The sequence below is a fragment of the Scyliorhinus canicula genome, chromosome 9, assembly GCF_902713615.1.
Source record: "Scyliorhinus canicula chromosome 9, sScyCan1.1, whole genome shotgun sequence".
Classification (NCBI taxonomy): Eukaryota; Metazoa; Chordata; class Chondrichthyes; order Carcharhiniformes; family Scyliorhinidae; genus Scyliorhinus; species Scyliorhinus canicula.
In genome coordinates this window covers 1,856,303-1,867,912 of record NC_052154.1, presented here as the reverse complement: position 1 = coordinate 1,867,912, position 11,610 = coordinate 1,856,303, and the positions used below count along the sequence as shown (strand labels likewise).

Genomic DNA, 11,610 nt, shown 5'->3' with positions numbered 1-11,610 from the left:
CCGTACGTCCCACCGTCTCGGCCCGCCCCACCGTCTCGGCCCGTCCCACCGTCTCGGCCCCGTCCCACCGTCCCCGTCCCCGCCCCACCGTCCCACCGTCTCGGCCCGTCCCACCCGTCTCGGCCCGTCCCACCGTCTCGGCCCGTCCCACCGTCTCGGCCCGTCCCACCATCCCGTCCCCGCCCCACCGTCTCGGTACGTCCGCCGTCTCGGCCTGTCCCACCGTCTCGGCCCGTCCCACCGTCTCGGCCCGTCCCACCGTCTCGGCCCGTCCCACCGTCTCGGCCCGTCCCACCGTCTCGGCCCGTCCCACCGTCTCGGCACGTCCCACCGTCTCGGTACGCCCCCCGTCTCGGCCCGTCCCACCGTCTCGGCCCGTCCCACCGTCTCGGCCCGTCCCACCGTCTCGGTACGCCCCACCGTCTCGGCCCGTCCCACCGTCTCGGCCCGCCCCACCGTCTCGGTACGTCCCACCGTCTCGGCCCGCCCCACCGTCTCGGTACGCCCCACCGTCTCGGCCCGTCCCACCGTCTCGGTACGTCCCACCGTCTCGGCCCGTCCCACCGTCTCGGTACGCCCCACCGTCTCGGCCCGTCCCACCGTCTCGGTACGCCCCACCGTCTCGGCCCGTCCCACCGTCTCGGCCCGTCCCACCGTCTCGGCCCGTCCCACCGTCTCGGTACGCCCCACCGTCTCGGCCCGTCCCACCGTCTCGGTACGCCCCACCGTCTCGGTACGCCCCACCGTCTCGGCCTGTCCCACCGTCTCGGCCCGTCCCACCGTCTCGGTACGCCCCACCGTCTCGGCCTGTCCCACCGTCTCGGCCCGTCCCACCGTCTCGGTACGCCCCACCGTCTCGGCCCGTCCCACCGTCTCGGCCCGTCCCACCGTCTCGGCCCGTCCCACCGTCTCGGCCCGTCCCACCGTCTCGGCCCGTCCCACCGTCTCGGCCCGTCCCACCGTCTCGGCCTGTCCCCACCGTCTCGGCCCGTCCCACCGTTTCGGCCCGTCCCACCGTCTCGGTACGCCCCACCGTCTCGGCCCGTCTAACCGTCTCGGTACGCCCCACCGTCTCGGTATGCCCCACCGTCTCGGTACGCCCCACCGTCTCGGCACGTCCCACCGTCTCGGTACGCCCCACCGTCTCGGCCCGTCCCACCGTCTCGGCACGTCCCACCGTCTCGGCCTGTCCCACCGTCTCGGCCTGTCCCACCGTCTCGGCCTGTCCCACCGTCTCGGTACGCCCCACCGTCTCGGCCCGCCCCACCGTCTCGGTACGCCCCACCGTCTCGGTACGCCCCACCGTCTCGGTACGCCCCACCGTCTCGGTACGCCCCACCGTCTCGGCACGCCCCACAGTCTCGGCCTGTCCCACCGTCTCGGCCCGTCCCACCGTCTCGGCCTGTCCCACCGTCTCGGCCTGTCCCACTGTCTCGGCCCGCCCCACCGTCTCGGTACGCCCCACTGTCTCGGTACGCCCCACCGTCTCGGCCTGTCCCACCGTCTCGGTACGCCCCACCGTCTCGGCCTGCCCCACCGTCTCGGTACGCCCCACCGTCTCGGCCCGTCCCACCGTCTCGGCCCGTCCCACCGTCTCGGCCCGTCCCACCGTCTCGGCCCGTCCCACCGTCTCGGTACGCCCCACCGTCTCGGTACGTCCCACCGTCTCGGCCTGTCCCACCGTCTCGGCCTGTCCCACCGTCTCGGCCTGTCCCACCGTCTCGGCCTGTCCCACCGTCTCGGCCCGTCCCACCGTCTCGGTACGCCCTACCGTCTCGGTACGTCCCACCGTCTCGGCCTGTCCCACCGTCTCGGCCTGTCCCACCGTCTCGGCCCGTCCCACCGTCTCGGCCTGTCCCACCGTCTCGGCCCGTCCCACCGTCTCGGCCTGTCCCACCGTCTCGGCCTGTCCCACCGTCTCGGCCCGTCCCACCGTCTCGGCCCGTCCCACCGTCTCGGCCCGTCCCACCGTCTCGGCCCGTCCCACCGTCTCGGCCTGTCCCACCGTCTCGGCCCGTCCCACCGTCTCGGCCCGTCCCACCGTCTCGGCCCGTCCCACCGTCTCGGCCCGTCCCACCGTCTCGGCCTGTCCCACCGTCTCGGCCCGTCCCACCGTCTCGGCCCGTCCCACCGTCTCGGTACGCCCCACCGTCTCGGCCTGCCCCACTGTCTCTACCTCACTCCAGCTCAATGATTCCGAGCGGGAGAATTCGCACCACCTACTGGACGGTGTCACCGCTGCCAAATTCCTGCACATTCCGGTCCAGCCATAACCTGCTCTCATTAATCTTTGGCTACATTTATATATTCCTTTTAGTTTGTTTTCAAGCTTTTTTCACATAAATTTACTTAAATTGGAGAAATATTTTAAATGCTTCTTGCCTCCTGCTTATACAAAAAGTAAAAAAATGGAGACAAAACGACCCCAATGTCCTTGTGAATTGTTATCAATTGTGAGCGTGAGCCGGGGGGCGAGCGTGAGCCGGGGGGCGAGCGTGAGCCGGGGGGCGAGCGTGAGCCGGGGGGCGAGCGTGAGCCGGGGGGCGAGCGTGAGCCGGGGGGCGAGCGCGAGCCGGGGGGCGAGCGCGAGCCGGGGGGCGAGCGCGAGCCGGGGGGCGAGCGCGAGCCGGGGGGCGAGCGTGAGCCGGGGGGCGAGCGTGAGCCGGGGGGCGAGCGTGAGCCGGGGGGCGAGCGTGAGCCGGGGGGCGAGCGTGAGCCGGGGTCGAGCGTGAGCCGGGGGCGAGCGTGAGCCCGGGGGCGAGCGTGAGCCCGGGGGCGAGCGTGAGCCGGGGGGGGGGCGTGAGCCGGGGGGGGGCGTGAGCCGGGGGGCGAGCGTGAGCCGGGGGGCGAGCGTGAGCCGGGGGAGCGTGAGCGGGGCGGGTGAGCCGGGGGCGAGCGTGAGCCGGGGGGCGAGCGTGAGCCGGGGGGGCGAGCGTGAGCCGGGGGCGAGCGTGAGCCGGGGGGCGAGCGTGAGCCGGGGGGCGAGCGTGAGCCGGGGGGCGAGCGTGAGCCGGGGGGCGAGCGTGAGCCGGGGGGCGAGCGTGAGCCGGGGGCGAGCGTGAGCCGGGGCGAGCGTGAGCCCGGGGGCGAGCGTGAGCCCGGGGGCGAGCGTGAGCCGGGGGGGGGGCGTGAGCCGGGGGGGGGCGTGAGCCGGGGGGCGAGCGTGAGCCGGGGGGCGAGCGTGAGCCGGGGGCGAGCGTGAGCCGGGGGCGAGCGTGAGCCGGGGGCGAGCGTGTGCCGGGGGGCGAGCGTGAGCCGGGGGGCGAGCGTGAGCCGGGGGCGAGCGTGAGCCGGGGGGCGAGCGTGAGCCGGGGGCGAGCGTGAGCCGGGGGCGAGCGTGTGCCGGGGGGCGAGCGTGAGCCGGGGGCGAGCGTGAGCCGGGGGGCGAGCGTGAGCCGGGGGCTGACGTGTTCCCAGTGACAGACTGAAACTACGGTGGTTAGGTGAGGAGGTGTTGTGCATCCCTGTAAATAAATTCTTACAAAAGTATTTAAAGATTGGTTTCAGTTCGATCCGTCACCACAGACACTCCTGCCCACTAAACTCTCAATATCTGCATTCTGTGTGCTTGGCTGTAACTGGGAATATTCACCGTTTGAGCAGGTCTGCCGGGGACACAGAGTGAGGGTACTTGCCACCGTCAATCCTGCCACTGCCCTCCAGCGCCTCGGACTCCCCGGAGCTGCTGTCACTCTCCTTCAGGTTCCTGCTCTTCGGTTTCGATCTGTGTTTGTGCTTTTTGTGTTTCTTTTTCTGCTGATCAAAAGAGAGACATTTCTACAACATCCTCAACCATCTTGGGACGTCCCATAGAGGTTTACAACCAATGAATCACTGTTAGAAATGTACCCACTGTTCTACTATAGGAAACACAGTGTTAATCACCACAGTGCAGCACTCCCTCAGTACTGACCCTCTGACAGTGCAGCGCTCCCTCAGTACTGACCCTCTGACAGTGCAGCACTCCCTCAGTACTGACCCTCTGACAGTGCGGCACTCCCTCAGCACTGACCCTCTGACAGTGTGGCACTCCCTCAGTGCTGACCCTCTGACAGTGCAGCACTCCCTCAGTACTGACCCTCTGACAGTGTGGCACTCCCTCAGTACTGACCCTCTGACAGTGCGGCACTCCCTCAGTACTGACCCTCTGACAGTGCAGCACTCCCTCAGTACTGTCCATCTGACAGTGCGGCACTCCCTCAGTACTGACCCTCTGACAGTGCGGCACTCCCTCAGTACTGTCCATCTGACAGTGCGGCACTCCCTCAGTACTGACCCTCTGACAGTGCGGCACTCCCTCAGTACTGACCCTCTGACAGTGCGGCACTCCCTCAGCACTGACCCTCTGACAGTGCGGCACTCCCTCAGTACTGACCGTCTGACAGTGCGGAGCTCCCTCAGTACTGACCCTCTGACAGTGCGGAGCTCCCTCAGTACTGACCCTCTGACAGTGCAGCACTCCCTCAGTACTGACCCTCTGACAGTGTAGCACCCCCTCAGTACTGACTCTCTGACAGTGGAGCACTCCCTCAGTACTGACCCTCTGACAGTGCGGCACTCCCTCAGCACTGACCCTCTGACAGTGCGGCACTCCCTCAGCACTGACCCTCTGACAGTGCGGCACTCCCTCAGTACTGACCCTCTGACAGTGCAGCACTCCTTCAGTACTGACCCTCTGACAGTGTGGCACTCCCTCAGTACTGGCCCTCTGACAGTGCAGCTCTCCCTCAGTACTGTCCATCTGACAGTGCGGCACTCCCTCAGTACTGACCCTCTGACAGTGCGGCACTCCCTCAGCACTGACCCTCTGACAGTGCGGCACTCCCTCAGTACTGACCGTCTGACAGTGCGGAGCTCCCTCAGTACTGACCCTCTGACAGTGTAGCACCCCCTCAGTACTGACCCTCTGACAGTGGAGCACTCCCCCAGTACTGACCCTTTCTCAGTGGGGAGGATGTGTGTCAGTCAGTCTCTGTGTGGGAGGGTCTGGGCCGGTTAGTGCCTCCAATGCCGGATCTGGACGGGACCACAACGTTGGAGGTTTATTGTCCAAGTTGACTGACAGAAAGTGAAATGAATCAGTGGTATTGTGGGAAAACAGAGTGACTGGAGACTGCTGTGTATGATCCCGGGGGCAGCTGCCTGTCATTTTAATGCCCAGTGTTGGGGTATCCCTGACTAACACACACCATTCCGAGCACCAGGGCAGGCTCAGCTCAGAGAAGTTATATCAGCGTTTCAGGGTGCTTTTCCCTCCAGCACAATCGCCGTGACTCTGAACTCACCTTCTCTTTTTTTGCTTTCTTTCCTTTCTGCCTTTCTTTGTGTTTCTTTTTCAGTCTGTCCTTTTGTTGAGATGTGCTGTGGCATTCCTCTGACCTCTTGCATTCCGGTACTGGAGAACGAGTGGTGTAATCAGCCGATGTCTTTGTGTTACCTTCAGTTTAACAAGAAACACAACCCATATATCAATGCTGTGAACTGGACAGATACCAGTATAATCTGTTACCGAGTGCAACAGTGCTTTACATAATCTATCTCACATCGAATCAAGAATACCCTCCTGTCTGTATAATCTATGTTGTTAGAGAATACTTCCGTTTCATCCAAAAAACTGGAAAATACTGGGCAATCTCAGCGGGTTTGGCACAGGGGGTGGCACAGAGGGCGGCACAGGGTGGCACAGGGGGTGGCACGGAGGGCAGCACAGTTGCTTCACAGCACCAGGGTCCCAGGTTCAATTCCCTGCTGCGTCGCTGTCTGTGCGGAGTCTGCACGTTCTCCCCCGTGTCTGCGTGGGTTTCCTCCGGGTGCTCCGGTTTCCTCCCACAGTCCAATTTGGCCATGCTAATTTGCCTCTTAGTGTCCAAAAGGTTAGGTGGGGTTACTGGGTTACGGGGATAGGCTGGAGGTGTGGGCTTGAGTAGGGTGCTCTTTCCAAGGGCTGGTACAGACTTGATGGGCCGATCTGCATTGTAAATTCTATGATTCTAACATTTCAAGTCTGCCCTGAAATGCACCTGGTTCTCTCTATGGCTGAGGCATTAGCAGTGATTTAACAAGAGTTCAGTACAACTACTTTGGTTTTTATTGCAGTCCATATTGGTGATGTCCACACACTGATTGTTTTCTAGCTACACAATTTACACAGGAATTAGCATCTCACCAAACAGGAGAGCAGGTGGCAGCCTGGGCCCAAATTCCTCTTTGTCTGTGGGAGTCTGTGCGCTGCACTGCGCTGTTTCCGGATTTCCATCAGACTCTTTCACTAAAAGTAAAAAGAACAAACCGTTTTCAGTCATCAAATACAGACAACTGCACATAACAAGTCCACAGGTAGGTCCGGTGGTGAGGACATATCTCTGTGTTTGTATTGGTGAAACAGATAAAATCCTGGGAAACTGGTTACTGGATTCAAAAAGAGCACATGAAATGTACAAATTAGAGCACCCTCTACACTGTCCCCATCAAACACCCCCAGGACAGGTACAGGTACAGTTAGATACAGAGTAAAGCCCCCTCTACACTGTCCCCATCAAACACCCCCAGGACAGGTACAGCACGGGGTTAGATACAGAGTAAAGCTCCCTCTACACTGTCCCCATCAAACACTCCCAGGACAGGTACAGCACGGGGTTAGATACAGAGTAAAGCTCCCTCACACTGTCCCCATCAAACAGTCCCAGGACACGTACAGCACGGGGTTAGATACAGAGTAAAGCTCCCTCTACACTGTCCCCATCAAACACTCCCAGGACAGGTACAGCACGGGGTTAGATACAGAGTAAAGCTCCCTCTACACTGTCCCCATCAAACACCCCCAGGACAGGTACAGCACGGGGTTAGATACAGAGTAAAGCTCCCTCTACACTGTCCCCATCAAACACCCCCAGGACAGGTACAGCACGGGGTTAGATACAGAGTAAAGCCCCCTCTACACTGTCCCCATCAAACACCCCCAGGACAGGTACAGCACGGGGTTAGATACAGAGTAAAGCTCCCTCTACACTGTCCCCATCAAACACCCCCAGGACAGGTACAGCACAGGGTTAGATACAGAGTAAAGCTCCCTCTACACTGTCCCCATCAAACACTCCCAGGACAGGTACAGCACGGGGTTAGATACAGAGTAAAGCTCCCTCTACACTGTCCCCATCAAACACTCCCAGGACAGGTACAACACGGGGTTAGATACAGAGTAAAGCTCCCTCTGCACTGACCCCATCAAACACTCCCAGGACAGGGACAGCATGGGGTTAGATACAGAGTAAAGCTCCCTCTACACTGTTCCCATCAAACACTCCCAGGACAGGTACAGCATGGGGTTAGATACAGAGTAAAGCTCCCTCTACACTGTCCCCATCAAACACTCCCAGGACAGGTACAGCATGGGGTTAGATACAGAGTAAAGCTCCCTCTACACTGTCCCCATCAAACACTCCCAGGACAGGTACAGCACGGGGTTAGACACAGAGTAAAGCTCCCTCACACTGTCCCCATCAAACACTCCCAGGACAGGTACAGCACGGGGTTAGATACAGAGTAAAGCTCCCTCTAAACTGTCCCCATCAAACACTCCCAGGACAGGCACAGCACTGGGTTAGATACAGAGACAAGCTCTCTCTGCACTGTCCCCATCAAACACTCCCAGGACAGGTACAGCACGGGGTTAGATACAGAGTAAAGCTCCCTCTACACTGTCCCCATCAAACACTCCCAGGACAGGTACAGCACGGGGTTAGATACAGAGTAATGCTCCCTCTACACTGTCCCCATCAAACACTCCCAGGACAGGTGCAGCACGGGGTTATATACAGAGAAAAGCTCTCTCTGCACTGTCCCCATCAAACACTCCCAGGACAGGTACAGCACGGGGTTAGATACAGAGTAAAGCTCCCTCTACACTGTCCCCATCAAACACTCCCAGGACAGGTACAGCACGGGGTTAGATACAGAGTAAAGCTCTCTCTACACTAAGTGAAGCTATAGATGACTGCAGGAAAGATATTGAAATGCCGGCGGTGGACTGGGGTGAGCACAGTAAGAAGTCTTACAACACCAGGTTAAAGTCCAACAGGTTTGCTTTGAATCATTAGCTTTCAGAGCACTGCTCCATCCTCAGGCGAGTAAAGAGGTGGGTTCCACAAACCCATATATAGACAAAGTCAAAGATGCAAGATGATACTTTGAATGCGAGTCTTTGCTGGTAATTAAGTCTTTACAGGTCCAGACAGTGCAACTGGAGAGAGGGATAATCACAGGTTAAAGAAGTGTGAATAGTCTCAAGCCAGGACATTTTGTAGAATTTTGCAAGCCCAGGCCACCTCTTTACTGTGGAGCCCACCTCTTTACTCACCTGAGGAAGGAGCTGCTCTCCAAAAGCTAGTGACTCCAAACACACCTGTTGGACTTTAACCTGGTGTTGTAAGACTTCTTACTGTACAGGAAAGAGGTACGGAATGCTAGTCAAGTTGTTGTGCCTATTCTCTGGAGGTGTTACATTGGAGAAAGGATAAATTAATGTAACCAAAGATAAATTGAATGTAGCCAATCACAAAGTGGCTCAGTAAACTAACCTGGCTGACAGACTGTGAGGGGTATACCAGGCTGACAGACTGCGGGGGGTATACCAGGCTGACAGACTGCGGGGGGTATACCAGGCTGACAGACTGCGGGGGGTATACCAGGCTGACAGACTGCGGGGGGTATACCAGGCTGACAGACTGCGGGGGGTATCCACGGTACAGACGTCCCTGCACCTTGCATTCCAGGAAGGGGGTCCATTTCACTGGGCTCCTCATCTTCAACCTCCTCTGCCTCATCGGAGGAGGAAGACGACGAATTTTCCTCAGATGAACTGGCGAAGATAGCTTTGAATAAGTCCATGGACGGCCGGCTTTCTTCCTCCTCAGCATCCACCTACAAGGAAGAAAAAAAATTACCTTTAATATAGCAACAAAAAAAAAAAATCAAAGCCACAACTGGAACAATTGTTTCTGAACCTATCCAACGCAATTTCTCTGGTTAGATCACACCTCGGGTATTGTGTCCAGTTCTGGCCAGCACAGGTGTGAGGGACACAGAGGGTGCAGAGGAGGATTTACCAGAATGGGACCAGGGACGAGGGATTTTAGGTTGGAGAAGTTGGAGTTGTTTTCCTTGGGGCAAAGGAGATTGAGGGATAGGTGTACACGATTATTGGATGAGGGAGACAGAGTGATACTGTCCCCATTAGTTGATTGTAGGACTTAAGCTTTAAGATTTAAGCTTTTGAGCAAAATAACTTTTATGTAGTGAGTGGCAATGATCTGGTGCCTACGAGGGTGGTGGAAGCCGAGGTGATTAATGATTTCAAACGGAAATTGAATGAGACTTGAAGGAAATACATTTTGAGGGCTACAGGAATAGAGTGAGTAATGGGACTGACGAGGTTGCTCCATCGAGAGCCAGCAGGAACGGCATGGACCAAATGGCCGTCTTTTGTGCCATAAATGACTGCATGGATCTAAGAAAAAGCCACAAAGTCCATTAACAGACAGGTGGAGTAGAGGTCAATATACTGTTAACCTCGATTACATAAATTACAAATTATTTTCTGCAGGCTATTCGGCCCAACTGGTCCATGCCAGCAAGTATGCTCCATACGAGTCTGCTCTCACTGTACCGTCATATTCTTTACTTCCTTTCTCCATAGCCGTAGTTATAGGAAACTAAAGGGGGAACAACTCTGTCAGCTTTGCTAGAAGAAATGCCATACCAGAGTAATGGTTAAAAAAACAAATGCAGAAATCTAAAGGACAGCAAGTTAAGGAAGTTAGAGAAATGAAGAGAAGTTTCTAAGGATAGTTAAAGGAACAGTGGAAATGGGGACTAGAACAGGATACTGTCAAGTAAAGTCCAAGAGATGAAAATGACTTGGATCACGAGACGTCAAAAATATATCTGAAATAGTTCCAGAGTTTGTGGTATCTTATTACAGTTTTGAGACGTCATTTGAAATTATTGTGGAAATTGGTGGCTGGATCTCAGAGTTTGTGTCAAAGCATCGAAGACAAAGGAAGCCTGAAAGGAGAGGTGGAAAACCTGGAGCTGGATTCCTTTTTACATCAGTGGAGCAGAAGCTTTATGAAAGGATAGTTGGGAAACCCAGAGCTGGAAAACAGCTGATGAAAAGCATTGCTTGAAAGAAGATTTTAAAGCGTGTTTTGTTGGAAGTGGAGTTTGGAAACACTTGTGACAATCATCTGGAGGGAATTTGAGAAGAAATTCATGGAGGTTCAGTTGAGTGGCATCGGTCCTTTGGTTTCAAAGTGGGCTGTTATTTTTGAAAACAGTACACATTTGTGATGCTAAGCGGAGATTAAAGAAGTATTGTATTATAATCAAAATTTTCATGGTTAATAAATGTTTTTTTCTTGTTGTTAAAACGAATTAGCAGTCATGTGACTCTGTTCCTTTATGTTTGCTGAAAACATTTTTTATGGTCTTTTGAGCCAGACCATTGTGGCCAGGCCGGGTAAGGATTGAAGATTTCCTTCCCTAAAGGGTATTAGTGAATCAGAGAAATCTTTACAACATCAATGATAGTTGTCATGGTGACCTTCACTGAGACTAGCTTCATGCTCCATATTTATTAGCTGCTGTGGTGGGATTTGAACCCATGTTCTCAGAGCGTTAGCATGGCTCTCTGGATGACTAACCCAGTGATAACACCACCACGCCAGGTCAGGTGGATTGGCCATGCTAAATTGCCCCTTAATTGAAAAAAAATAATTGGATAATCGAAATTTATAAAGAAAAGAAAAAAAAGGATTAGAACTCAACCTCTGGGTTGTCAGTTTTATATCAGAACCACTACCATCACCCTGGGAATACTCCAAATAGGAGTAAAGGAATTGCATTGTGTCCTGGTCTGTTAAAACTTCCTACAGATTAAACAGTTATTTTATATGGAGCCAAGTCACTTATTTCATAGAGAATTACCAAAAATATGTTTCTTTTGTACTCAATTCATCTCAATACAACCACTACAATCATAGACACATAGAAGATAGGAGCAGGAGGAGGCCTTTTGGCCCTTCGAGCCTGCTCCGCCATTCATCACGATCATGGCTGATCATCCAACTCAATAGCCTAATCCTGTTTTGGCCCCATAGCCTTTGATCCCATTCTCCCCAAGTGCTATATCCAGCTGCCTCTTGAATATATTCAATGTTTTAGCATCAACTACTTCCTGTGGTAATGAATTCCACAGGCTCACCGCTTTGTGTGAAGAAATGTCTCCTTATCTCTGTCCGAAATGGTTTACCCTGAATCCTCAGGCTGTGACCCCTGGATCTGGACACACCCATCATTGGGAACATCTTCCCTGCATCTACCCTGTCCAGTCCTGTTAGAATTTTATAAGCCTCTATGAGATTCCCCCTCATTCTTCTGAACTCAGGCGAGAACAATCCCATCCTAGTCAATCTCTCCTCATATGGCAGTCCCACCATCCCTGGAATCAGTCTGGTAAACCTTCGCTGCCCTCCCTCGAGAGCAAGAACATCCTTCCTCAGAGAAGGAGACCAAAACTGCACACAATACTCCAGGTGTGGCCTCACCAAGGCC

The 11,610-nt window shown here is 55.8% G+C and overlaps 2 protein-coding genes across 3 annotated transcripts in view; both read right to left on the bottom strand.

Annotated features, from left to right (window-relative positions):
• Nucleotides 1-2,102, bottom strand: part of LOC119972011 (uncharacterized PE-PGRS family protein PE_PGRS46-like) — a gene marked incomplete at its 5' end in the record, with an annotated part of 3,473 nt that extends 1,371 nt beyond the window's left edge. Inside the window, one exon of the mRNA XM_038808434.1 lies at nucleotides 1,549-2,102. Within this exon, the coding sequence (XP_038664362.1) occupies nucleotides 1,549-2,102 (554 nt within the window). The remainder of the gene's footprint in view (nucleotides 1-1,548) is intronic.
• A 1,471-nt stretch (nucleotides 2,103-3,573) lies between these two features.
• gpatch1 (G patch domain containing 1) overlaps nucleotides 3,574-11,610 on the bottom strand; it is a 58,579-nt gene continuing 50,542 nt past the window's right edge. The window contains exons 16-19 of one of the 2 annotated variants that reach the window (XM_038806179.1): nucleotides 8,577-8,919; nucleotides 6,167-6,268; nucleotides 5,286-5,437; nucleotides 3,574-3,756 (exon numbers count right to left, since the gene is read on the bottom strand). In XM_038806179.1, the coding sequence (XP_038662107.1) occupies nucleotides 3,589-3,756; nucleotides 5,286-5,437; nucleotides 6,167-6,268; nucleotides 8,577-8,919 (765 nt within the window). In that variant the 3' untranslated portion in view covers nucleotides 3,574-3,588. The remainder of the gene's footprint in view (nucleotides 3,757-5,285; nucleotides 5,438-6,166; nucleotides 6,269-8,576; nucleotides 8,920-11,610) is intronic. The other variant, XM_038806180.1, reaches the window with a different exon arrangement.